Source organism: Nannospalax galili, unplaced genomic scaffold (assembly GCF_000622305.1).
Source record: "Nannospalax galili isolate Female #2095 unplaced genomic scaffold, S.galili_v1.0 scaffold114, whole genome shotgun sequence".
In the NCBI taxonomy this organism is placed as follows: Eukaryota; Metazoa; Chordata; class Mammalia; order Rodentia; family Spalacidae; genus Nannospalax; species Nannospalax galili.
Window position 1 is genome coordinate 2,233,932 of NW_008336930.1, and position 27,147 is coordinate 2,261,078.

General features: G+C 44.1%; 1 protein-coding gene across 2 annotated transcripts in view; it reads left to right on the forward strand.

Moving 5' to 3' along the window:
• The window catches only part of Pdzrn3 (PDZ domain containing ring finger 3), a 249,652-nt gene that overhangs the window by 180,168 nt on the left and 42,337 nt on the right, over positions 1-27,147 (forward strand). The window contains exon 1 of one of the 2 annotated variants that reach the window (XM_008831585.3): positions 17,405-17,751. The exons of the other annotated variant lie outside the window; for it this stretch is intronic. Within the exon in view, the coding sequence (XP_008829807.1) occupies positions 17,683-17,751 (69 nt within the window). The 5' untranslated portion in view covers positions 17,405-17,682. Of the gene's footprint in view, positions 1-17,404; positions 17,752-27,147 lie in introns of those variants that run through there. 2 annotated transcript variants of the gene reach the window in all.

The window sequence follows — 27,147 nt, forward strand, 5'->3', positions numbered from 1 at the left end:
TTAATTACTTCATTGCCTATGGAATTGAGCCAGTTTCGGTGTCCAGAGAGCCTATTCCCCACCCGAAGAGGTATTCACAGCTTGGAGGAACACAGCACAGGGTGTCATCTGGCGAGCAGGGTGCTGACACTCTCCTCTAAAGGGAGATGTCAAGGTTGTCTGTGCTTTGGTGGTGGAATCCTCATGACTTGGAGTTCACAGGTCTGGACTGGCAATAACAATGGTAGGTGTCTGGAGGGCTCCACTGTGGCAGGAGGTAGGCGTATATGAAATTTGGAATGTGTCAGCTTCTTAATTTTACTTTTTTATAAAAGTGTGAGAAATGTTTGAAATTCTAGAAATGATTGCCAAGAGAAGAAGTTTTCTGATCCTGGATCCTAGTCTCCTCCAGGACAACAGAAAGAGGACGCCTTCCAGTTGTTCCCTGCTGGCCTTTCATAGGTGGGCGGGACCCAGAGCCCATCGTCATGGTTCTGCAGGATACTCTTCTTCCTCGTCCTGTGCTAGTTAACAAAAATACAGAAAAACCTGAAGGAATTTAAACTTGGACTTGGATCAGCTTGACCATGAATGTCTGTTCAATCTAGAAAACTTACTCTGTTTGGAATAAATGTGTATGTATTAGAATTGAATATTTATTCCTTTCAAAGAAATCTAGGCATTATGTGTGTGTTCCATCTTCCATCAAAGAAAATGAACAGGGACTTACTAACAATTCTATTCCCTGCTAGGGCCCAGAGCCTATGGTTTTCAATGAACACCTCGAATCTCAGAGGACCACACCATTTGGATTTGGCACGTATATGAATTATAATCCCATATCTGTGTTCATTAACAGTGTCACCCATTTTTTTAATGTAAGTTGGAATAGTAAGTTTAAGAATAGCTTGAGACTGTTGGATAAGCTCTATAAGATACAGAAGAATTGCTATGGAGAAGTTTTATGAGATGCATAGCATGTCAGGTTATACTTAGAGCACTGTTGAATGGACTTACACCAAAAATATTTTAGGAAATATTTCCTAAACAATAATGCAGTAGGACAGGGAAGATTTGTTTTTTCTTTGGAAGATCTTTAATAAATCAGTAAAGGAACAAGTACCATCTCTCCAGTGCCTACTGAGGGCCCTGATTTTGTCACCATGCTCTCTAGGATCTAGCCACAGTGTGTCCTAAACAGCTCTTGGTGGCTTCATACAGCATGAACTAAACTCAGAACTGTCTAGAGGACTAAACCAGGTTTTACTCCACCAAGAAACAAGCTGCATGTGTTTCCTATAGGCACATCTTGCACCCTGGGTTCAAATTGTGTGCGTGTGCGTGTGTGTGTGTGTGTGTGTGTGTGTGTGTGTGTGTGTGTGTGTGTGTGATTAAAAGTTAATATTAGTACCCTGTTGTAGTCCATGTTGCCACTTGTGGCAGTTTAGCTAAATGATCAATTCTAGCCTGCTTTGATTAAATTACATATTCAATTATTTTTGTTTGAAATTAAAAGCTTGATTCTATTACCAAATGCTATGTAATTTTACACATGCCGTTCATTTACTTATTTAACAATGAGGTGTCGAGTGTGATTCACAAGGTGACTGCCCAAAGAAAGACGCAAAATAATTATTTTTTCAATATACAAGTCCTCATCATGATTCTCAAATCGATATGCATCCATGGGGATTTTTCTCGCTGTGGGTTGGGGACCTCTGGTGGCCTCCCCTCATTTCCCTATGAATGTAAAACCTGGACACTTAAGCTTGCCAGGCAGGTTTTTCTTTCTTTCTTTTTTTTTTAAAGACTGATGTTTAACTACAACCACTGGGACTAAAATCAGAACATCCCCTGCCCAAATATGAATATTAATCAGACGCCAGGCCATGGAGTTCCTCGCCGAGTTTGACAGTTTAAAGGATCAGTTAGTTAATTAGAAGATGACATGGCGCCCTGAGTCCCCAGGCTCTGTCCTGCCTTCTGTCTCCTCTTTTCATTTCCCTTTTTGACAAGTTGGATTACATCATTACTCGTGGTTTCACTTGTTAGCCCCACCATGAAATGAGAATATTTTCAGCTTTAATTACCTGTGATCTCCTCCCTCATCCCCGCAAAGACCGGGCTTAAAATGAAACTCAAAGAAACATAGGCGAATCAGAGGATCAAAGGCCCATAGAAATCAGCCCTACACATCCAACTGCACCACACTGCAGGATGAACACAAAGGTCCCTTCTAGCATTGAAAACTGGGTTGTGGTAGTCATGGTGATGACTGTTCAATACGAAAGTACGGCAGGTATAGATGTATCATGTCAGGTGTTCCTGTGCATTCTCTGGCTTGAAGTGACAAACCTTGTGAATGTCTTTAGAGAGTGGCTGCCAATTACTCTGCCCTGTGTTTCTCGCCTATTGCTACATCCCCAAAATTCTCTCCAAAGTCTGAATAATTTCTGATTATTTGGAGCCGTGATATTTTCCTTGGGATCTTTTCAAATAAAGTATACCTGTGGCTCCTATAGATATTCCACTCTCTGAGGGAAAATAAGACTTAGCATTTACCATTTAAAATGGCACTTTCTCTGATCAACCTAGTAGAATTAACTTTCATCTCCTCTCTCCATTCTGTTCCACATATATTTGTCATGGTATGTTGAAAGCTTGATTATATCAGGTTCATTTATGTGTCTGTGGGCTTTCCAAGATTCCGGCTTCTCAGGGGAAGGAACTAAACATTGAAAGCATCACCAGTAATGGACAGGAACAATGAAAAGTTTAAAGAGAAAAGAAAGAAATTGGAAATCTGCTATTAGTGCTGGGAGTCAGACATGCTGAGTAATTGAGTACAAGTAATTCTTCACGGTCCTGTGTGGCCAGATAAAGAAATGTTGACTGAGGAGAAGCACCCTGTCTTAAAGAGTCTGAGCTTGTGTTTACAATGATCCATCCTGATCATAGATCCCAGATGCCCAACTTTGCTAAACCGCATAATGCAGGCACTTGTCCCAGGTGATGAGAGAGAAAGATGTCTTTAGCTGGCAGAGGGCAATTTCAATATGGTGTAGTCTCACTGACAGTGTACAGACAGAAGAGAGGAGGGAAGGAAAAAAATCAACATGTGTACATATGTGCTAGGTGTTATGCTGTGGTCTGGAATGGGGATGGTTTCTGGGTTGTATCCACATTTATTTAGGAGAAAAGGAGGAGCCAGCATTATGCAGCAAGGGAATCTAGAGAGATCAAAAATATTTATTTACACTAGTAGGAAGACCTGGGTGAATGTTGGAGACAGGGAAGTCAAAACTGTCAGTGGTGGTTAGAGAAAGGATCTTAACATTTGAGGCCAAGAGGCTGGGGCTGCATCTCGGTGCTCCACAAAATAACTAGGCAACTTTATTCCATAAGACCCTAATCTTTTTGGACAGTCACTTAATGATCTTTACAATGAGTGAAAATAAAGCTTGAATCTTGGCCTTTTCTGGTCTCCTGCTTAGTGAGTTTGAAGTTAACAGAAGGTTACTGGTAGTGCCTGTCTGTAAACTCACCATAACCCCTGATGGGATGATTTGGTAGAATGTGTTTGGCTGTGGGAGGAAGGGGTAGAGGGTAAACTTAAACCACCTGGGTAGGAGCGAGAAAGAAGCGTGCTGAGTGTAGTCTGTGGAGGAGTGTGACAGAAAAAAGGCAGCAGGAGGAGGTTGGGACAGGACAACTCTGAGTCCTAAAGATGTCTGTGGGAACAACTGTGGGCCTGAGGAGAGGGAGACAGAAGCAGAGGGCCTAGTCAACAGTCCCAGCAGGACAGATGGCCGCCCAAGAGTGCATGTCTGTTAGCATGGTGAGCCCAAGTTCAAAAGTAGAAAGGAAGGCTGCCTTCCTGAGTAACCTAGATGAGATGGTGAATATTGTGAACTTTAAGGGATCTAGAACCACCTAGGAGACAAACCTCTGAGCATGCCTATTAGGGACTTTCTAGATTGTGTTACCTGAGGTGGGAAGACCCATCCTAATGTGGGCAGTTTATTCCGATGAGTTGGGATCCTAGGCTGCATAAAAAGGAGAGAGCAAACTGAGTACCAGCAGTCATCTCTCTCTGCTTTATAGCTGCAGATACAATGTGACCAGCTGCCTCTCACTCCTGCCTCCATGAGGGACTGTACCTGCAAACTGTAAGCCAAAAAGGCCCTTCCTTCCTTAAGTTGCTTGTCAGGTATTTTGCCATAGCAGTGAAAAAGGTAACCAATACACTGGTGGGCAGCAAGGCAGGAGAGCACAGAGCAGGCACATGCAATTACGAAGAGCCACAGAGCTTGTGTCTCCACAGTAACATGGGAGGAAAGCTAGCAGAGACACAGGATTAATCCACGAATTGCAAAAGATGCACAGCATTTCAGGAGGTTGGCATGAAGCAGGAAGAAGGAACTCATACCATTCAGGATTGGTCAACCTGTGTTGTCACCACATAGCTGATGCAAGTTGGGAAGAAATGGTGGGAACAAGAGCAGGAGCTAGGCATCAGGTCACCAGATAAGATGGGAGACTTCAAATACACATGTCAAGAGGACAGAGGTGGAGAAAGCTCACTTACTCCAGTATGGCTCAGTATGTGACAGGAGGAGCTCAGCAGAAAAGGCTCTGTCTGGATTCTCCATTTTTCCACAAGTGAGCCTACCTACCCCTCCCTCAGATGGGGAAATTTCCCTTGTCCAGGAGCATCCTGTTTTCCTCCCTCCCCTCCAACTGCCCTGAATCATGTTGCTGTCCACACCTGCTGTGACCCAATGCCTAGACAAAGGGTCAGACTAAGAAGATAGCATGGTTAGAATTTAATAAGTAGGCATTTATGCTCTTTTTTAAATCCTCAGATTAGGTTGAATAAGTCTTTTGAGTTTTCTTTTTCCAAGAAAAGTACTAAAAATAAAGCTTTTTAAGGTACCTGTAAAACGAAACAGGCTTAGACGTACATCATTCATCCTCATGCCATTTCTTCTTTTAGTTGTATCAGTCCATAGGATACAAATGATGGTACATTATGGTTCTACAGAGTGCAAGGCATCACTTATAATTACATGATGCAGCAGTATAGTGAGACCATGGTATGGCACACTCAAGCAAAACTTTGAAGGAACACTCAATACCCACATTCCTTTTCTCATCATAAAATGCCTCACCCCAAGGTGGCTCATGGCAGCTGGCCCCAAAAGAAGTTAGACAGAATTCAGCTTACTTATGGCCTTCCCCTACAATGAAGGGAATAAGATGAAACAAGCTATTAACGTCTCTCCTTTCATTCAAAAAAACTCAATTGTGATTTCATGACACCCACTTATCACCTTTCTAGTTGATAGTACCCAGCACAGTGCAACCTCTGCCCACAGGCAGATCACCTGAAAGATGTCTGGGTCGAGGCCTTCTGACATTTGGACACACTAATGGCTTTTGCACCTTTGTATCTCTCTGGTATTACTGTTTCGCTTCAGCAAGCCCACTAATATCAGACATATCCTACCAGGGACTATTCTAAATCACTTCCATTTTCCCTGCCCCTGGGCTCTGGCCATAAGACCAGAATCCTGAGCAAGTGTGTTGCCTGTGATCTACTGTTCCATTTCCCTCCATTTATAGTGCAGGAAACTTTTATTAGCTTTTGGACACACATATATCGGTTTAAAGATTAAGTACAATGTCAGTCATTCTTACTCGGCTCACGAATAAACTAAGTTGTTATATTTTTCCAGAGAATGTTAAAAAAAATAAGTATCACTATTTTTTGGCAGCATCTTTTTCTTAAAACAAACCATTGGTCATAATGGCATTTACTAACTTACTCTCTGAAGTGTTCTTTTATATAGAAAGTAAATCCAGGATAGAAGTTTTGTTAAGTAATTTCAGACTTGATAGCACACGAATCTTACAGGTGGTAGTGAATTATGAAGCCTCAGTTGGCAATGCCCCCCAAGTAAGTCTCTTCATTGGTCTTTGATTATCTTCCGAGTAAAGATTTTAACCACTGAGCCAGCTTCTTTATAGTGCCTGTTACCCAGCTAATGCCCGTTTCTCCCATCCTCAAATTCCTTCAGCCCTCACAGTCAAGCAGCTCATGACTCAATTTCAAGCTGTTAGGAAGGACAGTCTGCCACAGGAGACATGTGCTGAATTCTAGAGGCTGGCCAAGAACAAAAAGGGAAAGCTGCCAAAATACACACTTTGAGCTCTGCTTCAGCCTGAGTGCCACTGAAGATGATATAGCACCATTTGCCAGGTGGACACCCAGTTCTAATTCACGTTTGAGCTCTCTCTGCTTCTAGCTTAGTACCACCTTCTGTCTTTCTGTCTGTCTGCCTCTCTCACTCCTCTCTCTCTGTCTCTCTCTCCACCTGCCTTCATATGCATGTCTATGTATTTCTACATGTATGTGCATGTTCATATGTGGTCATGTTCATCTGTGTGCATGTTCATGTGTGTGGATCTCAGAAATCAACCTTGGGTGTCATCTCTCAAGATGCTATCCACATTGGGTTTTTGAGACACGGTTCCTCTCTTGTCTGGAACGTACTGATTTAGCTAGGCTGACTGGTCAGAGAGCCTCAGGATCCCTCCCTGCTCTGCCTCATCAGCACTGGGAGTACAAGAACTCACCACCATGCTCAGCTTTTCTACATGGGTCCTGGGCATTAAAGTCAGGTCCTGATGCTTCTGCAGAAAGCCTTTATCAACTGAGTCATCTCCTCAGCCCCACCTTTTCTCTCTCTTCAACCTTTCCCCCCTTCACTCCAGCATAAACAGCAATCTCAGGCCTCTTCCTCAAGCATCACTTCTGTCTCATGCTTCATCTACCTTGAAGCATCATCTCTGCTCAGCAAGTTCTCCTTCGTGTTGGTAAACCCATGCAGCTACAGCCCAGATGAATCCGTCATGGAGTCCCCACACATCTGAGGCTATAGGAAGTAGAGCATCCGGTAAGCCTAGTCTTAGGAAGCTGTCTTAGCTCAGTAGGGTTATCCAGAGCAGTCCTTCCCCCTCCCCATTTCTCTGGGTAGTTCTGACTCCCCCCTTTACAGTTGACTCCCACTTTCCAGAAGCAGCACTAAGCCCCCTGTACTGTATAGCTAAGATCTGGATTCTTCAGCACTTCCTCTGATGGCATGTCAGGCACAGAAGCTCAGAAACCACTTGACTGTTGATTCATTTCTGTCATGAGGCTAGTTGTTGGTTATAAACTATTGCATATTTTCCATGTTCAAGAACTTGTAGCTGCCCTCTTAGAAGAGGCTGGTCCTGGGCACCATTCTATCCCAAACCCTTAGCATCACGTTTGTCCTCTTGAATTAATTGATTGGGAAGACTGATGGCCGTACCTCAAGAAGGTGGCAGAGTGCAAATAGCAGCAGATACTGGTGGCACTTCAGATTAATTTCGATGGTAAAATGGATGGGAGTTAAAGGGTGGAGTTGAGACAGCATAAAGCAAAGGCAAACAGAAGATACGCCAGTTCACCAATGCGTGATAGAGTGGAAGGATTCCGTATGTCTTTAGAAAGCAGATCAGAGCACAAGAAAGTTCTGGAAGGCAGACATAGAAAGCTGGATAGATGTGTGAGAAAGGTCACAGTGAGGCTGAAATTCAGTGCAAAGTGGATGTTCCTTCAATGCTTGATAAACATGGTAGGCTGAATTATGTGGTATAGGATGAGTCTTCATTTTATTTTGATATTCACACAATTATTTTATAGTATTTTGTTTCATACCCTCCAATTGTTACTGACTTTCTGCACATGAGAAGGGTTAGATTTTATTTCCAAAATACAATCAAGTTAAACAAAGTGAGCAAATTTAGAGAGAAAGGTTATAGAAACAGTACCAGAAGACACTGGTGAAAGGGCATCACAGTTCCCTGTGGCTAGAAGTCTGAAAGCACAGATGGAGAAATGGGAAACCTCACAGGGCAAGATGCTACAGACATGACACACAGACTGAGGACAAGGGATAGTCAGAGTCTACCAACTGGGAAACCATCAGCAACCTTAGCTAGAGCAGCTGGTGCCCCACGGAAGCCACCAGTGAGAGGCAGATGGCTTCCCCATGAGGACAAGAATTGTGTGTGTCGTGTTGATCACTAAACAGCAGTGTCTGGCTCGCTGTGGGTGATGAGTAAGGTATGTGAGAGAATGGGTGGATGGGTGAGGCAAGGCTTCTATTTCCACCCATGGAACAGACACCACCAGCACTGTCCTCTTCTAAGCCCTGGGCTGTGAGGGGATGAGGCTGGGAACAGTGAGGTTCTCACACCCCCTCTTGGAAGGAGCTCCTGGGAGACACAGCCTGCCTTCAGGTGAAGGAGGGCATTGAGCCTCCAGCAACCTCAGCTCTACCTCTACCTGTGGCCTCAGACTAAGGCTCTCATATTTATATTATAATACATAACCAGCCTTGCATAAGCCTGGCACTGTGGCACTCTCCAGATTCAACTGGCCCATGATAGGACCTGGAAGAAGTGGGGGGTCAGGACCACACACTGCCTTTCCAGGGAACAGCTTTGCTCTGCTATTGCTCAGTTCATCACATGGGAATGCAAGATTCTATATATCAGCTCATAGCAGCTTAACAAAATTTTTTTTTAACCTACAGTTTAGGTGACAGCTGTTGATATTTAAATGCTTCTTGTTTCCTGAATTACTACTGAATTTAAGTTTTTGAAGATGCTGCAACTGGTCCAGCAATTCCTAACTTAATTTTTCAGTGATGAGCTATCTGCCCCTTCTAGTTTTACAACATTCAGTTGTCTTCTGGACATTGTTTCCACACTTGTTACTTTGAAACTCCAGTGACACACCAGTGCTGTTTCATGTGCCCCCACAGTCTCCCCACTTTTGTCCCTTGTGTTTTGATCACAGTCGCTTGCTTTCCTCTCTCCTTGGAGCCAGTCCTCTATCCTCATAGCTAAGCTTGGCTTCAGTCCTCCTGGACCGAAGGGGTTGAAGGTGCTCCTGGCTGAATTCCTGCCACTCCTGTCTGGCACCTGACTTTCCATCACTTCTCTGTCTCCGTGATTCATTTGTCTCTTCTTCCTTACTCCACCAGACTTTCTTGCTGCCAAGTGGAGCCTCATGTCCAAGGGTTGGAACAGATCCACAAGGTTCCCTCAGGTCTGCAATCTACCAGGGTTGACTGGGAGCCTGGTTATGGTCACAGGCCTCTTCCTGTTATCTCCATACATCATGCAGAATGAAGCTTGTGATGCATCCATCACATTACCTGTGCCCAGAGACCAGAGGCAGATGTGAGACACTTCATATCCCCTAGACTTAACAGGCATTCCTGTAGGCCCAACTGTTTGGTGGCTATAAATGTGAAGGAGAATTGTCGAGAATGAGACAGGATGCATTGTGTTGTCAGGCAGCCATGCCTGGTCCTGTTGGCCAGACAGCTCTTCACAGATCACCTGTGCTGATCAGGATCATTTTGTGAGGACATTGTGTTTCCTGAGTTGTTTTCTTTACCAGCCCCAGCCCTTTCCCAATAAGAAGCCAGTCTGTAAAGCCTGCTCTGTGCATCAGCATTCCTAATAGACAGGCAAGGTCTTACCTGCCTTGGTGTTACTAGGTCCAAATTCTGACCTCATCTCTGCCAGGTGCATGCTGGGTGTTACTGGGCACATATCTTAGACTACTTCAGCCACAGTTCCCACCTAGGAAATGTGAATGGTTGGGTGGAGTGGGGGTGTCACTGGGTCATCATGTCATCAGTAGCAAAGAATCTTTTTTTTGACACTCAAATGGCCTTGTTGGAAAGTTATGGTCCACAAGTCAAATCTAGCACACAGCCCATCTTGTAGAGCATGAAAACAAAGAATTCATTTTGTATATTTAAGGGGATGCTATTAATATATAAGTGCTGATGTAATAGTCTTGATATTTCTTCTCACCCAACAGACAGTAATATATTTTCTTTCTGAATGTACCCTTGTGGGAAAAAGGTTGATGACCCCTAACTGGAATATGCTAGAAGCATGTTTTTATGCCTCAAGGTTGTCACTTTTCTCTTGCTTTAATGGGCACTTGTAGAATGTGTTCTAAGAACTCCGACAAAGACTAAAAGTTGTTTGGTAAGCCTTCCCCTGAAAAGCTGGAGCAGGTGGTCATTCTACCATAAGGTAGAGAAACTCAGTTCCCAACATGCCATGAGCTCACCACACCCTTCTGCAAGCTGTTCCAGGGACCCAGCTGAGTCATCCCAGCACACTTCCCTGCCCCATCCAGATGCCCACACCACAGCCTACATGGGTGCCCTTGTAGGAACTCAGACTTGTTCATCCCACATGGCTAACCAGAGTCTCTTGGGGCTGAGGACTGCTCCAGGCATTTAGGGGGACCCATTCTCAAGAATGTCACATCTAGCTGGAGGAAATAGAGACAGCCATCTCTCATCCATGATGGAAAGAGACTCAGGCATCATCAAAGTAGGCTGTGGCTGTCCAGAGACTAAAGGATATCTCACAGGAGCAACCTCAGAGGTAGGGCACATCAGAAAACTTGGGTTTTCTGTTGAAGCTGAGGCCGATTGAGTTATTTTCTGCTGCTGAACATAACAGGTGACTGCATTCTGTCCTCCCCATTGATAGACCCGATGCTTACTTGTCTATCAACCTCGTTTATGCTCTGCTAAGCAGGTCTTAGAGACAGATGCATGTCTGCCTGCATGGCACTTGAAGGCAGCTGCAGAATACACTCAGTGGGGTCTGCTTGCCCCTTCCCTTACCCAACCCCCTTGCGGGGCTTAGCAGGGGCCCCCTCTCCAAGTGGCTTCAAGTGCACACAGTGTGCTGCCAATCTCCAGCAGCCAGATCCTTGGAGCCCTGAGCAAATTCTCTTGAGATAGCATCCCCTCAATCAATTTGGCAAGGGAAAAAAAAATCTCTTTTCATTGTTCAAAATAAGATGTGATAAGATCCTAAGTAGATGTTCTGAGCTTCTAGAATTTTCAGAAACAAAACCACACTCACCACTTCCGTATGGTTCTTCAAGTCTTGGTGTCCTCTGACATCCTTAAAGGTACATTTTCCTTAGCTGTACTAGCACATCTTTCATCCATCCTTGCTTTTGGAACAGCCTGTTTCTTGCTCAAGATCCAGAGGCCAGTTGCTAAATGTGGTCCAGACAAGCTGTCAAAAACTTATGTTTCCTGGTTGGGGTTAACTAGAAGTCACTAAACCATTTCTTCATCAAACTGTGACTCTGAATCACTGGCCGTGACAGCATGACTGGTGTGCAGGGCTTATAGGAGAAATCGTTGTACCCAAGGCAGAAAAAATGCATTTTCCAAGTTTGAGACCTTGTCTTTCTTGTAACAGCAAACTTCTTTGTCCACATTGGACATTTGTTTGCTTTTCTAGTATTCTCAGAGCCCAGAAAAGCACCTGGCAGAGAACATACCCTCAGTCGATAGCCAATGTTGAATTTGTTTATTGGTTATTTACTGAGCACTCTCACAGGAGGGAGTTGTCAGATAGAGCTGAGTGAGGCCCAGGGTCTGGCATGAGGAGAGCCCCAGCCTAGAGCAATGCAGACACAAGTTAGCCCCTCTTAGGTATGCAGGAGGCTCACCATCAGCCTTAGCTGTGGCTGGGACAGGTGAGATCAAGGGACATGGTGAGGGTCATGGAGTTGGATGCTCCAGGCAGAGGGCACAGCATAGTACAGAATGGAAGTGTAAAGGCACCTAATTCAGGGGCTAGTTGACACCAGCATGCATGTCCCCAGAGGATGCAGAAAAGGAAGACAAAGAGAAGAGCTTGGGCTCCTTGTGTGAGAACTTGCACTGAGCTCTAAGGGAGCTTGCACCGTACCCTGTGAGGGGTGGATTTGTGAGATGTAGCTGTATGTGAGAACACATGCATACACAGGAAGGAAATTCTAGCTATGGTAGAAACTGAAGGAAGAGAGAGGGTGGAGCCATGAAGAAGACAAGTTAGTGAGAGAGTATGATCCAGAAGGAAGTTGAAAGGACCAAGCCCCACTGCCTGGGAAATTTGGGGGAGGATGAATCTGTCCCATGACTCACTGGTACTGCATTTTTTTGGCCTCTTTGGCTCTTCCTCTAGCCTATCTTTTCACTCTCTCCTCAGAAGTTCTTAGGGAAGTTTATAGTAAGTAGTTGGATGAGACCTGCATTTCTTGTCTTTTTGATTGTGAGCCTGAGCCTTCAACAGCTACGCCAACTCTACATCCGAGACCTGCATTTCTTATACACCAGGGAATATAAGAGGGTCCTATTTCAGGTACCAGACCAAAGGCAACACCGTCAGGGTGCTGAAGGCAATGTGCTCACATTACTTAGCCTATTCAGAAGTTCAGTAAAAGTAAGCTCACAGCCATGTCTGCTGACTCTAAGCAGCATCCCCAGTGATCTGTGGATGTTCAGAAGGAGATTACTAAGGAGATTCCCTGGGTACCTTCAACCCTTTTGGGTGGCGTCCTCTTTTGGTCTCACTGTGTGCTCTTTTTCGCACTTTAGTTTCCTAGAAGGCTGGAAAAGGCAGGAGTGGAATGGCACAGAGCTGAGAAAAGTGCCTTGCACTCTGCCGAGCTAGTGAGGTATTTTCAGATAATGCAGTTACTAACTTGGAAAAAGATGTGAAGCGTCTTTTCCACACAGTGTGTGCCCTTGTGCAGCCAGTAGCTTTTCATTTTTTTTCCCCTGAGACAGCTGTGGTCCAGAAAACAGTGCTATTGCAAGTAACTTCCAACCACTAACCAAGTTTGTGCCCTCACACTGCCAGTGGGATCAGCCTAGCCCAGTGCCTTGGTGTTCACATAGGTTAACTTCTCCCTGTATGGTCATGTTGCTTACAGGCTCAGCTCAAGCAAGATTGTGAAAATAAAATTTCATTGTACATGTGCTGGACCATCGTCTCCAGTAAAGGGCACTCAACATAAATGTTGACTTTGTGGATCTTGTTTTAGGCACCATGGGTACATGAGAGGTTTTGTTGGGGATTATTCTATGTCTATGAGTGGTTTCCCTGCATGTAGGTAAGTGCAGCCACACATGCACTTCCCAGAGACACCAGAAGAAGGCATTGGATTCTCTGGAACTGGAGTTACAGATGTTTGTTAGCTACCATGTGGGTGCTGGGACTTGAACTCAGGTCATCTGTAAGAGCAGCAAGTATTCTTAACCTCTAAGCCATCTCTCCAGGTACATGAGAGTTTTGCATTGTTACTTCCCAAAAATGGAAACTCAACTGGGAGTGGAGTCTGAGATGGTACCCTCTCCCATCCTCCTTCCTACCCTCAGGCAGAAGGCTTGTAACAACCAGCTCGCTGAAACATCCATCTGAGACAGCCATTTTCAAAGTGTGACCTGGGTACCTGTGTGGGCCCTGGATGCTTATTTCTCAGCATCTACAAGGTAAAAGCATTTGCCTGAAAATGCAAAAGTACACTTTTCCTCTTTGGCATTCTTTTGGGAACATACAGCATGGGCATTTGCTAGCAGCCATGTGATGCTTTTCACAGGCATTGGCTGTAGAAGCAGCTCTGACAACCCAACTGCCTTCATGACGCTAGACATCAAAGAGCTTTGGTAAAATGTAAAATGCTGCCCTTCCCCTCCAAAACTTCTGTTCTAAACAATACAGTGGTTTTTAAAAATTATGTTATTTATTTTAATGTTCTGAGTTTATTACTACTGCTGTGTATAGATGTGTTCTGTGATGTGTGTTCATGTATTGGGTGCACAGCAAGGACACTCCTCACTGACCATTTCTCCAGCCCAGTTACTGCTACTTTTAAATGAATTGAGCAAATAAACTTTTAAATTTCTTATTGCTTCCAATAGACTAAATACTGACAGCTATAACCCACATAAATAACACCTTTTGGGTTTTTTAACTTTTCATTTTTTGTTTTCAATTTTTTTAATTTTTATTTAATTTATGTGTATGAGTATTTTTTCTGTATATATGTAAATGTACCCCTGTGTGCAAAGCCTGAAGAGGCCAGAAGAGGATATGGAATCTGCTGGAACTGGACTTACAGATGGTTGTTAGCTGTCAAGTGGGTGCTGGGAACCAAACCCAGGTCCTCTGAAAGAGCAGCCAGGGCTCTTAACCACTGAGCAATCTCTCCAGTCCCATGCATCACCATTTTTTTAAGTTTATAAAGGGGTTCTAATTCAAAACATTTAACAGGTACTGCCCTGAAATACAGTGAAATGTGCATTAACATTCTCTCATCTTGTGATTACGGTTTGAAATTTTCCTACAAGGAGTGAAGGGACTTACTTACATAAATCCCTAACCATTCTACTTGGGGTCACGTCAAGACTTATTTGTGGATATATAAAAATGAGGAGACAGGGGCTGGAGAGATTGCTCAGTGGTTAAGAACACTGACTGTTCTTGCAGAAGACCCAGGTTCTACTCCCAGCACCCACATGGCAGCTAACAACTGTCCACTTACCTACATGCACTTACCTACATGCAGGCAATACATGCATACACATAAAATAAAAATAATAATTAAGTTTTTTTTAAAATTAGGAGACAAAGAACCACTGTGAAGCCACAAGTCCTTCTAACTTCGGAAGAGGGACTCATCTGTAACTGCAGCTTCCCCTTCCAGGGATACCCTGGCATCATGCTTTCTATTTCACAGTGGTACTTGCCAGCTTGCAGTGGCATCTGTGGTTTTGCAGAGCTGTCAGATGGCCCTTCACCTATTCATCCAGCCAGCTGACCTGTGTTTCCTGAGCTCCCAAGGCTGGGACTGGTGAGGGTGCCTCTAGGAACTGAAGTGCTCCTGCAAGGAGGCTGTGAACAAGTAGCCATCCATAAACAGGATCATCGCTGATTCTGAAAAGTTATCCAAGGAGATAGGGAAATGGCTCAGTGAGTATTTATTTACTGCACACATATGAAGACCTGAGTTTGGATCCCCAGCATTCATGTAAAGCCTGAATGAGTATTGCCATAATCCCAAGAGCTGGGGGTGGGGTCACAGAGACAGACGAATCACTGGGGCTTGCTAATCAACCAGCCTAGTCAAAACAGTAAGCTCCAGGTTCAGTGAGAGAGGCTCAATTTTTAAAAATAAGGTAGACAGTGATTTAGGAGGAGACCTAATATCCACACCTGGTCTGATACACACACAGACACACAAACACAAACAGGGTTATTCTGAGGAGTTGATCACAGTGATATGACACAGTAGCCACACATTGGGAAATAGATGCCTACTGGAGACCCAGCATAGGTATTTCTCATTAAGGTTCTTGTGATCTGACATGGGGCAAAGAGTTGGTAAGAAAGACAAGAGAGGATCAGTTTTGAAAGAGGTCCCTGCATGTGCAAGGGCCCTGTGGAAAGATATAGTTGGTCTAGAGTGTGGTGAGAACTGAGGCTAATGGGAGAGGAAGGTACAGACAAAATAATAGGCAAGGACCAGATTTTGCTGGGCTTTCTGGATTCCCTAGGGAAGACTTTGAGCTTTCATTCAAATGTAATTGGAAGTCACTGGAGGGCTTTTAGGCAAGTGGTAAAGAAATCCAATTTCTACTTTGGAAAGACCAGCCCAGGGGCTGTGAACAATGAATGGGTCAGTGGACAGTGCTGGGCAAGAGACAAACCCAGAGGGTAGTCCTGAAGGCTCCTGATATCATCCAGGTGAGACATGATGGTGTTTTCAGGTGCACCACTGGTAGAAATCAATGAATTTGAGATCTAATTTGGGGTTGAATAGACCAGACCTAGTGATGGGCCGAATGTGGGGCTGGGACAAGGGCATGGATAAGCACTGCCTCTGGTTTGGGTCTGAGCAGCTTTTGTTCCCCCAATTCCTTGCTACAAACCTCTGCAAGACAGCTGGTTAGTATATCCATGGTTACAAGATTAGGAAACTGAGGCTCCAGGAGCTTTCTGGCATCTGGACAGGACCCTTCCTGGCATCCTAGAAAGTCAGTAATCAAGGCTTCTGTCCAGACCCATCTGTGTCTGCCTCTCCTGGTGACACTCTACTCCAGCTTAGGCAGTACCACCAGATGAGGACCTGAAATGCAGGCACCCATCCTCCCCTTGCACCATCAGAGCCGTGAGCTGGCCCAGCTAAGAGGCAGTGCCTCATTTTCTGTCTGAGAAATGGGACCCCCTAGGCATCTGCTGGCCACCAGCCCAAGCAGGAGTTTATTGGCCCTGGTTACTCACATCCCAGAGAAAGGAATCATTATTCTTGAGGCTCCATGACACTTCTTGACAGAGGACGTGGGAGTCTCTCTCAGACAGTTCACCCTTTATCAAAAGAAGGGAAGGTGATGAAGGCTCTGGAAGCAATTAGGAAATTTTTAAACATTGCCATTTGGGGCCAGAAAGGAGCACCTGTGCGTTGCATTTAGGCAGTAGGGCAAGCTTTTTTTATTGTTGTTGTTTAAATACTATGAAGTTTATTCAGTGGGACAGGAGCCAAAGAGAGAGAGGCAAGAAGCAGTGTGTTAACAGGGAACTTCTCCGGTGCTGGGCTGCCTGCCTTCTACCTTCATTCACCTGTCCCTGCGTCCTTGACACACAACCCCAGGCACAGCAACCAAAGTCCAGGCAGATATGGAATACCAGATCATAGGTGTAGCAACGGTGACAGTTAGCTCAGCCATGTGATCTCTGAAATACCACTGACACCCGAATAGCTAGAGGTGGCACAAGGCTGGCAGCCTCACCTTCTTCTGGCCACTTTGACAAGTAACTTTCAGCCCTTGGCATTGGTGTGCATGTTGCTAGTATTGTCTATTTGCTTACCTGTAGGGCAGTCCCTCTTCTTACCACTCTAGCTGCTTTGCAAAGTCACAAATCTAACTTGCAATTTAAATTTGTGTATTTTATTCACAGGTAGAGTATTTTTTCCTGCAACTTGCACAGCACCAAATATTATAGGAATATTATTCAAAACATGTCCTTTCCATAAAACCTGTTTATGTGCCATCATTATCTGCAGCATTAAATACATTTTGTATCATCAGAAATTTTATGATATATTTAAAAATGAATTTCTACTTAGCTGAAATGCATTAGAGATTATCCTGAGACTCCACTGAAAAAAAAATGCAGTCATGTTTATTTGTAACTGCCAGAAAATGGCTTGCAAAATTGTTAGTGTCTTTTTATTATTCCCTACCACTGGAGCACTTGCTTGTTAATTAGAGAAATTTCAACTGTCATAGTTGGCAATTATAGCTTCTGTATCATTGTCTGTTATGAATAGTCAATGAGAGCTGATTAATATGCATGAGTAGCAGTATATATAGCGTGTGCATTGGACCACAATCCAGCTGCCACAGTCACTCAGAAGAGGGAGTGTGTGTGTGTGTGTGTGTGTGTGTGTGTGTGTATGCGCACGCAAATGCACAGGAGTGTGGAGGTGCGCATTGGACCACACTACAGCTGCCACAGACTCACAAGAGGGAGTGTGTGTGTGTGTGTGTGTGTGTGTGTGTAGCTGCCTGTGTGTGTTTGCGCGTGCGTGCATGCTGCCAGGGAAGAGAAGCGTGGCGAGAGCAGAGAGTTGTTTTGCAGCCTCAGAGAACCATGCCCGTGTGAAGCTTTGCAGCTGCCTGGCTCACCTGAGGCTCTCAGAGAGCTCTTCAATGTCTGCACGCTGAGGGAGCTGCTTCTTGGGCGCTGGCGGTCCTGAAAGCTTCCTTTGACATTCCTCCAAACATGGGATGCAGCTTGTGCAGCGCGCAGAAGCAAGAGGAGCAGTACAAATTACTCTATGAAGTTTGCCAGGTAATGCACGGCAGGTTATCCCGCGGTACATACCTGGCAGCATCCCTTGCAGGGCAGGAATCGGGAATTTCTGTATGTGTTTCTGTTCTGCCTAAGCCAGCCTTGCCCATGTCTCTGGAGATGTTCAATTAACTTTCTTAGGAAATGTGTCTTCTAGCAGCTCTCCAGTGCCTGGTTTTGAGAGCCTAAATAGCTGTTGATGGGCTTTGCAGTACGTTTGAAGCAGTTTGTGCTGCAGAGCTCCATGACAACCGAGCGCTCTGCAGAGCGTCCAGCCGGAAGGGTCAGAGAGTGGTCATGCACCCTTTGAACAAGTTTGGGAAGACAGGGACGATGATGGATGCGTGCAGGGTTTTGTGTGTGTTTACAGATAGTTACAAGGCGCTGCTTGCAGTGGAGCAAACCTCTCTCCCTCCCTTTTTTGCAGCTTCTCAGAACAGGACATACGGTTCAAATTCATGCTTCACACTTGCCACTTCTGTACATCTGCCTGTGAAAACATTGGCAACTTGCAGAGCAAGTGACATGATCTTACACACTGTCACCCACGGCAGGTGACTTGTCAGAGCCTCTACGTCATTGCTCTCAACGTGAAATTTCAGTTGAAATGTAATGGGATATTTTTGGTACAACTCAGATAACTTATCTTATATCTGTGTTGAATGTTTTCTTTTTAAATATTCAAGTCCTGTCTTGGGCAAGGAGGTTTGGCATGGCTCTTGGCAACCTAACTTGCCAGTTAAGGATTTTCTGCTTAAATCATTCTGATTCCTTTAAATTTCTTTTTCAGTAATCAGAATATCACAACCCTGCAAGTTGTTTCTAAATCACCATAGGAGAATAACATTATGACAAGCAAGAAAATAAGTGTGTGTTCCTTGTTTTATAACAACAAATGGGAAATCGGTATGTTTTTTAAAGATCCAGTCTTAACTTTAAAAAGAATTTGTCAGTTGCATGTCATTTTTGCTGGAGCCACCAGAGGGCGGATATCCTTAGTGAGACCTCAAGACAGCTGGAGCCCTGGCTGCTTCTGTGAACAAAACCTGACGATAGCATAATGACCCTGGGTGGACAAAAGGTGTGTCTGTCTGTATCTACCTGCTTTCTGCGGTAAAGCATAGAAAGGGTCAAAGCAAATCTTCAGAGGTTTGGGATTGTCCTACTCCTGAAAACAAGGATCTTAAATAAGTCTTAGAAATATACTTCTGGCTTCCAACTTCCTGCTCGGGAAATCTTCAGTTTGCCCAGTGATCCTATGCAATAAACTGTGGGCCTTCTTTGGACCAAGCATTTAGAAGGGGCAGAGTACCGGAACCCATCAACTAAGCATGATGTTATGTTAAACTGGACTATAGCAAAGGAGAGTAAGTTAAATGGTAGCTTTCAAAATTCCATGTTTTGTTTTGTTGGTTGGTTTGCTTTGGTTTGATTTTCATCATCAGTATCAAAAGTATGATGTAGCATTCAGTAGTGGAGATGGACTCACGACACTAGCACCTTCTAGAAACTATATCTGCAGCAAGTCTCTATTAACTTGTCCTTTGTTAGTGCTCTTGACCACTACCAACTGCCCCCAAAGAAGGAGTCTGGATTCTGTTTGTTTGTTGACTAGGTAAATTTATGTGGGAATGTTTCTGGCTGAAGCATCGTGCAGTAAATTGCTGATAAATGACTTCTATCTGGAATATATGTTGTCAGCAGTTTAGGAAGCCATGCAGATTTATTTTCAGGAAGCCCAAACTACTTTTCAGACCCATTGCCCTGTGCCAGCTCAGTAAAATCCCCTCTTCCTCCTATTCTTTAGAAGTCCTGAACCGTAGCATAGAGGAATTCACAAAACACTTGCAGGAATTAATAATTATGTTCACGCTCTGATTATGCAAAGCCTTATTAGAGCAGAGAAATTAAGGTTTCCATAAATTACAGTTCCAGAAGGTCCGGTGTGTCTGGTTTCAGTAAGCCCTCATAACAGCAGCACAAAGAGGATCAAATATTCCAGGGCTCTGACTTGATCCTTTCCTCATCCAGAGATAATTCAAAGAGATGCTCTTCATTAGGGCCATTGGCAAGCTGCCTACAATTTCTTTGGGGGGCTGCTGTGAGCGTAATGATGCAGAACAATGGCTGTGCCTCTAGTTGCACACGTACCTTATTGTACCTTTAATCACATTAGAAAAACAACAACAACTCAACAAACTTGCCTGCTCATTAAAGGGTAACACAAAGAGCCCAGACATATCAGCGGTTGGCACCACACTTTCAAGGATGGGCCGAGATCTGGGCGAATACTTCTAAGCAGACAAGACAAGCCTCCTCCTGCCCTGAGGCTCGACAGATCCATTGACTGCCGCGGTTCCTTTTGCTTTCATAACTGTAGCGCCCTGATGGGGGATTCAACACAGGAATGTACCTGTTGGAAATGTAAATTTTAAATTAGCAGTTGTTTCATGCCTTGGAAAACATTAGCTTATCTAAGGTAACCCTGAGTCCTGATCCATATGAAAGGAGAAGTGAAAAGATGGTTGAATGTTGTCAAGTCGTACAGTCCTCTAATTGGATGGCACAGAGGATCTCTTGTTCTAGGGGTGAAAGGAGAGCAAGCCTTTTGGTTTTGGGATGAATATGGAATCCAGCTAAGCATAAGTGCCAGGTTAGGAGTTAAGGAAGGAGACAGGCATGGGAAAGACTGTGACTCCGTTAGCTGGATGGCCATGATTCCAAAGCAGGTCAAGCACCAGCCATGTCAGCAATACGGGGATCAGTAGTCTGGATGCTTTGTATGGGGTCTTCCGATGGAGACTGGAGAGGAGGGGAAAGAGCAATACACCAGGCTGTAATTTTCATTCCCTCCAACTCTCAGTAAGTTACCCAGAGACTGTGGAATGCCAGCCTTTGCAAATTTGATGAGGCCACAGGGAAATAATTCTGGTAGGGAATTAGGCTTCCAGCTAGAAATTGTAACTAACCCATTTCCCCTAAAGTCTGCATGCCACTTTGCAAAAGGAAAAGGAAAACATTCTTATGACACTGTATTCCTTGCAAACATAACAGTATTACCTATGGTGTGCCTAGTGTGTGCTAGCATTATGCTAAGTGCCAGTCATCTTTTCTCCCATCAAATCCACACAGCAGCTTGAGGTGACAGGTGATATTATTATCTCCAATCAAAGATGAAGCAAGTGACACACAAAGGAATTATAAGTGGAGTTGGGTGTCATATCTGCACTACGATTTCCAAGTATAAGAATCTTTCCTTGTATAAATCATCCGAACAGTGTCAGTGAATACATGACCAACATTACAGAGTGTACTGGGGCCAGCTAAATTATTTCTGTCTGAGCTAGGAAGATGGTTCAGTCAGTGATGCTTATAACACAAGCATAAGGACCCGAGTTCCATCCCCAGCACCCACATAAAAATCCAGGCATAGTGGTGCTTGCTTGTAATCCCAGCGCTTGAAGGGGGTCTCCACACACAGGAACACACATGCGTGCACTCACACACACATGCACACACACACACACACACACACAAAATCACACACGAACACACATTTCACTTTTGCCTCTGTGTGGCTGAAGAGCCTGCATTATCAAGCAGGCCCTTTGCAGCTTGTCACCCATGAAAAGGTGCTTGCTCTGTGGAGCCACGAGGGGAGTGTGTGGTAGGTAAAGAGAAATGGCCTCAAAAGTAGCAGAAAGTTCCCACTAACTTTCCGTTTCTCAGAATGGGTGATTTGAAAAAGTTGGGTCCTTTTGTCTCTTAGTAATAACAGGAAATATCATAGAAGATATAAGATATGACGTTACCTTTTATACTAGAGTTATTAGTTTTTAAAAAGCATATGATTTACTCGGTGACTGTCTTCCCAGAGCACAACAGCTGTCATTGTTTGTGATCCTTTCCATTTCATATTAACTAGTAGGCTAGGAAAACCCAGATTTCTCTGGTAAATACAAATTAAAATCAGCAAGTTTAAGAAGCAGGCTGCACACAATCCTGTTTTCATATTTAATTAGCTATGTGCAATACTCAATTAGATGAGTTTACTGCTGTAGAGCAACTGTGGGTCGGCTGCAAATCAGCCAGGCCGTGGTATGATTAAGTATGGACAGAGCCAGTGGCAGTTAATTGGATGAACATAAACTTGACCTCCACACAGCAATGTTGAAGCGGGCCAAGTTTTCCTGCTAGTAAGAATGTATTTGTTTAAACAGCCTACCAATGCTAAATGCACTGTCTTTCATTCTGAATTCATTTTAGCTAAGGCAGGTTTGAAAAAAGCTTACTCAGGCCTTGAGGTATAGGCCTCTAATGCCAGATGCTGGAAGGAGGCAAGGGAATCACAAGTTCAGGGACTGCCTAGGCTACAGAGTAAGTTCAAGACTAGCCTGAGTATGAGATGCCTGCTGCAAATGAGAAGATTTAAATAAAAAAAAAAATAAAAAGCTTGTCTCAAAACCCAGCTTAGAGTCGGGGAAATGGGCAGCAGGCCCCAACTTTAGCTAAGGAACAAGGCAAATTATTACTGTGGGGTGAGGGAGAGTCGATCTTTAAGGGAGTCACTCTAGATAGGCTGCCTAAAATCCAGTGGATGAACTTGCACTGAGGGACATCTGGGTACAAATGCTTGACTGGATAGTACTTAACATATATGACATAATACCTGAAATATGGTAGGGGGCTTTGGGGAATGGGGGGCGGGGAGAGGGGGTCTAAACTTGACTAAGATCTATTATATGTAATGCACAAAACCCAATAAAAATTGGGGGGTTGCCTCTTTCTACCTGAGTAAATCAAGATCTCTTATGAATATGGAGCCTATTTATGGCTAAGAAAGTTGCTGCTTAAATGTCAGCATGTCTCTGCCACTAGCTGTTATTTTCTCATCGGTAAACAATGAATCATAGGCTACTTTTATGTTAAGAAATGAAAAGGAATGGCCTGGGGTGGAACCAGGGCCTGCATCCCTAGGAGGAACCTTCCTACCTTGCCCTCTCACTGCTGCATCCCTACATGGAGCCTTCCCACCATGCCCTGCAGTACCAGTTTGTCCCTACACTGAACATGCCCACAATGCCATGTAACACAAGTGTTCCTACAACGCATGCCTGCCCTGTCCATAGCCATCATCCCCTATTTCTCTCTCTGCCTCGTTTACATGTCAGTCATATTAATGTTGTCTTTACTGTTACACTGTGAATTTGGGATATCTTGCTTCTCTTGAAACAGGCTTGCTTGAGCATGTTGGACTCTGGTCAGGGAACAAGAACACTAGGGATAGCAATTAGGCATCTGGAAAGAGAATGGGGAGTTGAACAAAATGACTGTGTTTGAACTGAGGCAGGGTATGGAGGGGATGAACAGTATTCATTACTTTTTTCACTCAGCTCTGGGGCTCGACAACCACCTCACCAACCAACTGACTGTGCTGAGGACCTTGTCTTCACCCAGTGCTCGTTGGTTTCCTGGAACCCTCAGGATAAAGAGATAAATTGCTTAACTGTAAGGTTACCAAAGTGCATGTCCCAGGCCTCTTGTACTGCTCCACAGGCCTCTGACCATGTTCATTTTCTCTTGGGGTCCTGAGGTCTCCTTCCAGTGCTCAAAACCCACCTTCTTACTTCCTTTTTAAGACACTGGAGTGGACTTGCCCTTGACAGACCTTCTCTGACCAAGAAAGTCCTCCATTCATACTAACCTCTGTGTAGTAGTTTCCTTCCTGGAACTTCCTAAAACTTACATCCTGATCACTTCTCTCCAGCCCTACCCCTTCCCAAAATGTCATCCCCATGAAGGTAGGGGTTTGCATTGCTCTCTGTGGTACCCCAAGTCTTGCCATGTAATATAGTAACCATCAACACCAGCTTACCAAATTAACTCCTGAATAAGAAATGGACCAGTGGGCTCCACTTTGTTCTGCAAAGTTTTTTAGCAGTGACAAATGAGTCCATGTTCCAAGTCTCTAGTGGCTTCCATAGAGAGAGCTCCATATTGCCATGAGGCAGGTGGTATGGGGTCACAGAGGAGACTACAGCCCTTCATTGTGTTTTCCTGCCACCTGCCTGCCATGGCAGGCAGAAAGCAACATATGGAAGAGTGAAAAAATTCAGCTTTAATAAATGAGTTTTCTTGTGCTCATTAATAATGTAGGAGAGGTCATGGTTAAGTGGTGGGGGTGGGAGAGCAGAAAAGAATGGCATCAGCAAGTCCAAGTAATGGCACACAAGATCTGCACTCACCTCCTGTGTTCTCTGACCACTGTGTTGAACAGGGAACACAGCTTTATTCTTTGAAGCCTTCAATACCAGCTTCTAACAGAAGCACCTTCATCTATGTGACAGGTGTCACAATATTGGTGAAATGTAGTCAGGCTGAGCTGCTGAATGTCAAGTGCTGCTCTGACAAATGTCAAGAGTGAAATTTTCCCTACTCAGAATGTCCTGCCTTCCCTCTTGCTCAGCAAGGGCATACTGAATTATGTGGCCATTGGTGAACGTTGAAGGAAGGGTCTCTTTGCCTTCTTTGGTCACCAACATAGCAGGATAATATTGTTCAAATACATTTGATTATACTCATCAGCACATAATAAAAAATAAGCTGAAATAGTACAGAAATGAAACAAAATTATTGGCTTCAGTATGCAACTATGTTTGCGTACTACTTTGAGATTCAGGAAGAATAAAAGACAGCTTTATCTAACTATTAAAGAATTTGTAGGACTTTCCTTTAAGTCAGTAGTTCTCAAAGTATGGTCCTGGACCAGAAGGACTCTCTCCTGCTGAGTTTGTGAGAGGCCCCACCTGTGACCTATAGTCAGCATGTCTGGAGCTGAGACCACCAATCTGTGTTTCATGAGCCCTCCAGAGAGCATGGCTCATGTTCACATTGGCCTCTATTCTCAATTAATCCAAAATCCTGAAAGAAACCAAACTCCGGTTGCCTAAGCTTTCTGCCAGATTTACAGAAGTCTTTGTTAGATGCGTGGGCAGCAGAGAAGTCATGTTGCAGACACTTAGATGCAGATTGAAAGATTAACCATCTGGTGGTTAACACCAAAAAAAGTTACTTTGCTTGAGAATTTTTGTTTTTCAGTACTGGGGACTGAACTTAAGGCTTCCTCACACAAGCCAGCAAGCACCCCACTAACACAGTCATATCCCCAATCCTCACTCAGGAACTTTTTTCAAGTGGAAAATAGTTTATAAAACTTTTGTCTGTAAAAATTAATCATGTTTAGGCTGCATGTGTGTATAGTGTCGTCATGTGCCTCCTTCAAGGCGTCCTCTGTTGCAAAGCCATCCTATGTCCTGCTAATCCAAATTTCATCCTGCTTGTGCAGACACTCCATTCCCAACAGCAATTAGGAAAATAGTGTAATTCATTCCCAGTAATGTGGGTGGTGATGGGCAGAATTCTCCTGCCAGAACAGAATGTATTTTAGGAAGGATGCTGTGACTTATGTGAATCTTCATTTTCAGAATTCTGGGGGAAGTTTGGGTGGGGACATCATTCTGGTGAGGTGTTGTGTCGCTATGACCATAACAACATAGATTGCTGACCCCACTGGTGCTGGAGTGATGGTTCAGTGATTAAGAGCACTGACTATTCTTTCAAAGGACCTGGGTTTGATTCCCAGCACCCACATGGTGGCTAACAACCGTCTTTAACACCAGCTCCAGAGGATCCAACACCCTCTTCTGGCCTCCATAGGCACTGTACACACATGGTGCACATATACGTGTAGGCAAGATACTCATACACATTAAAATAAAAATCAATCAATCAAAAGAATCATTGACCAAGACAGGGTGGGGGTGGGTGTTATTTCAGTGGCAGGGCACTTTCCTGGCATGTGTGTAGTTCAGGGTCCCATCCCCATCACAACAAAAAGAAAAGGATAATCATTATATTTTCTGCTTTTTTCATCATTTGTGATAAAATACCTGACTAAAGCAGCTAGAGGGAGCAGGATTTGTCTGGGCTCACAGTTTGAAGGGACAGACCATCACAGAGGGATGACCTGGCTCCTGGATTGTGAAGCTGCTCACAGTGCATCTGTAGTCAGCAAGCAGAAAGAGGTGATCCTGGTGCTCAGCTCTCTTCTTTATATTCGGTACCGGCTCCCAGCCTATGGGATGGTGCCACCCATACATTCAGGGTAGGCCTTCTAGTTCAACCTTTCTAGGACCATCCTCATAGACACACCCAGAGGTGTGTTTCCATAGTGATTCTAAATCTGTCAAGTTTCTATCAATCAGTTGTTAATAGAAGATAGACTGTGTGTTGGATTGGAGGATGAGCCTTCCAAAAAGGAAGGTATTTCCAAGTTGTTCTCCAAATGAGTCTCACTGTATAATTGCCCTGGATGTATGCTTATCTCCCACTCCTCACCCTCCACTCTAACACCAACAGGGTGTGAAAGGTATTCTCTCACCCTATGTTTTTGGTTTTGTTGGTTTTTTGTTGTTGTTGTTGTTGTTTTTCACTTTGCCTATTTGGTGCTCAGCTTGTCCAAGGGGCAGAAGGTAGGGATAGGAATATTATTTTCAGCTTGTATCCTTAAACCAGTCTCAAAGTTCAAAATATCCCCCAGGATTTTTCTCAAACTAGTCCTCACATCAGAGTCTCCTGTAGGGCCTGTTAAGACCCTGCATGCCATGCTTTACCCCTGGGTGTTATATGCTGCTTATCTGGAAACCCTCTGAGGACCACTTTTCTAGTAGAAGCATCAATAAATAGAGTGAGGTATGATGTATGAATGAAAGTGTGGCAGGAAGGGCATTTATTACATACACCAGGCCTCCCTTCTCCAGGCCTACACTTTTTTTTAATTTTTACAAAAACTTTATTGAGAATTTCATACATGCATATAAGGTGTTTTGATCAAATCCATGCCCACTCCCTCCCTCCCCCTCCTGAAGAGGTAACCCTAAAATCTTTTAAGGATCACATACAAACTCCTAAATACTTTTGAAATTTTGGGGCTTTGGAACAGAGTATATTGCTAAGAGACCCAAGGCATTTTAACTTTTAGCCAAGAAACTGGCTACTTTCTTTGTGGTCTTTTTACTTTAACTGTTTAGTCAGTTCTGACCTCCTATTCTTATTGTTCCATCTGCTGAAGGAGTTACCAAAATCGCCAATAGGGAATAGGGATGCAGATCGCTTTGGCTACTTCTATGCTGAACAGGGACGCAGGGTGAGTCAATTGGAGTTACCCTTCAGTAGGTCTATCTAAAAGTCTCCGAAATTGCATAACTCTTATCTCTATGGGGAAAAGAAAATCCTTGAATCCTGAATAGAAGTTGTGAAGGAGAAGTAAAGGCAAGAGTAATTAGCATTACAAGTTCCTTTATGGATTAGATCTAAGCTCCCAAATACTTTTGACAT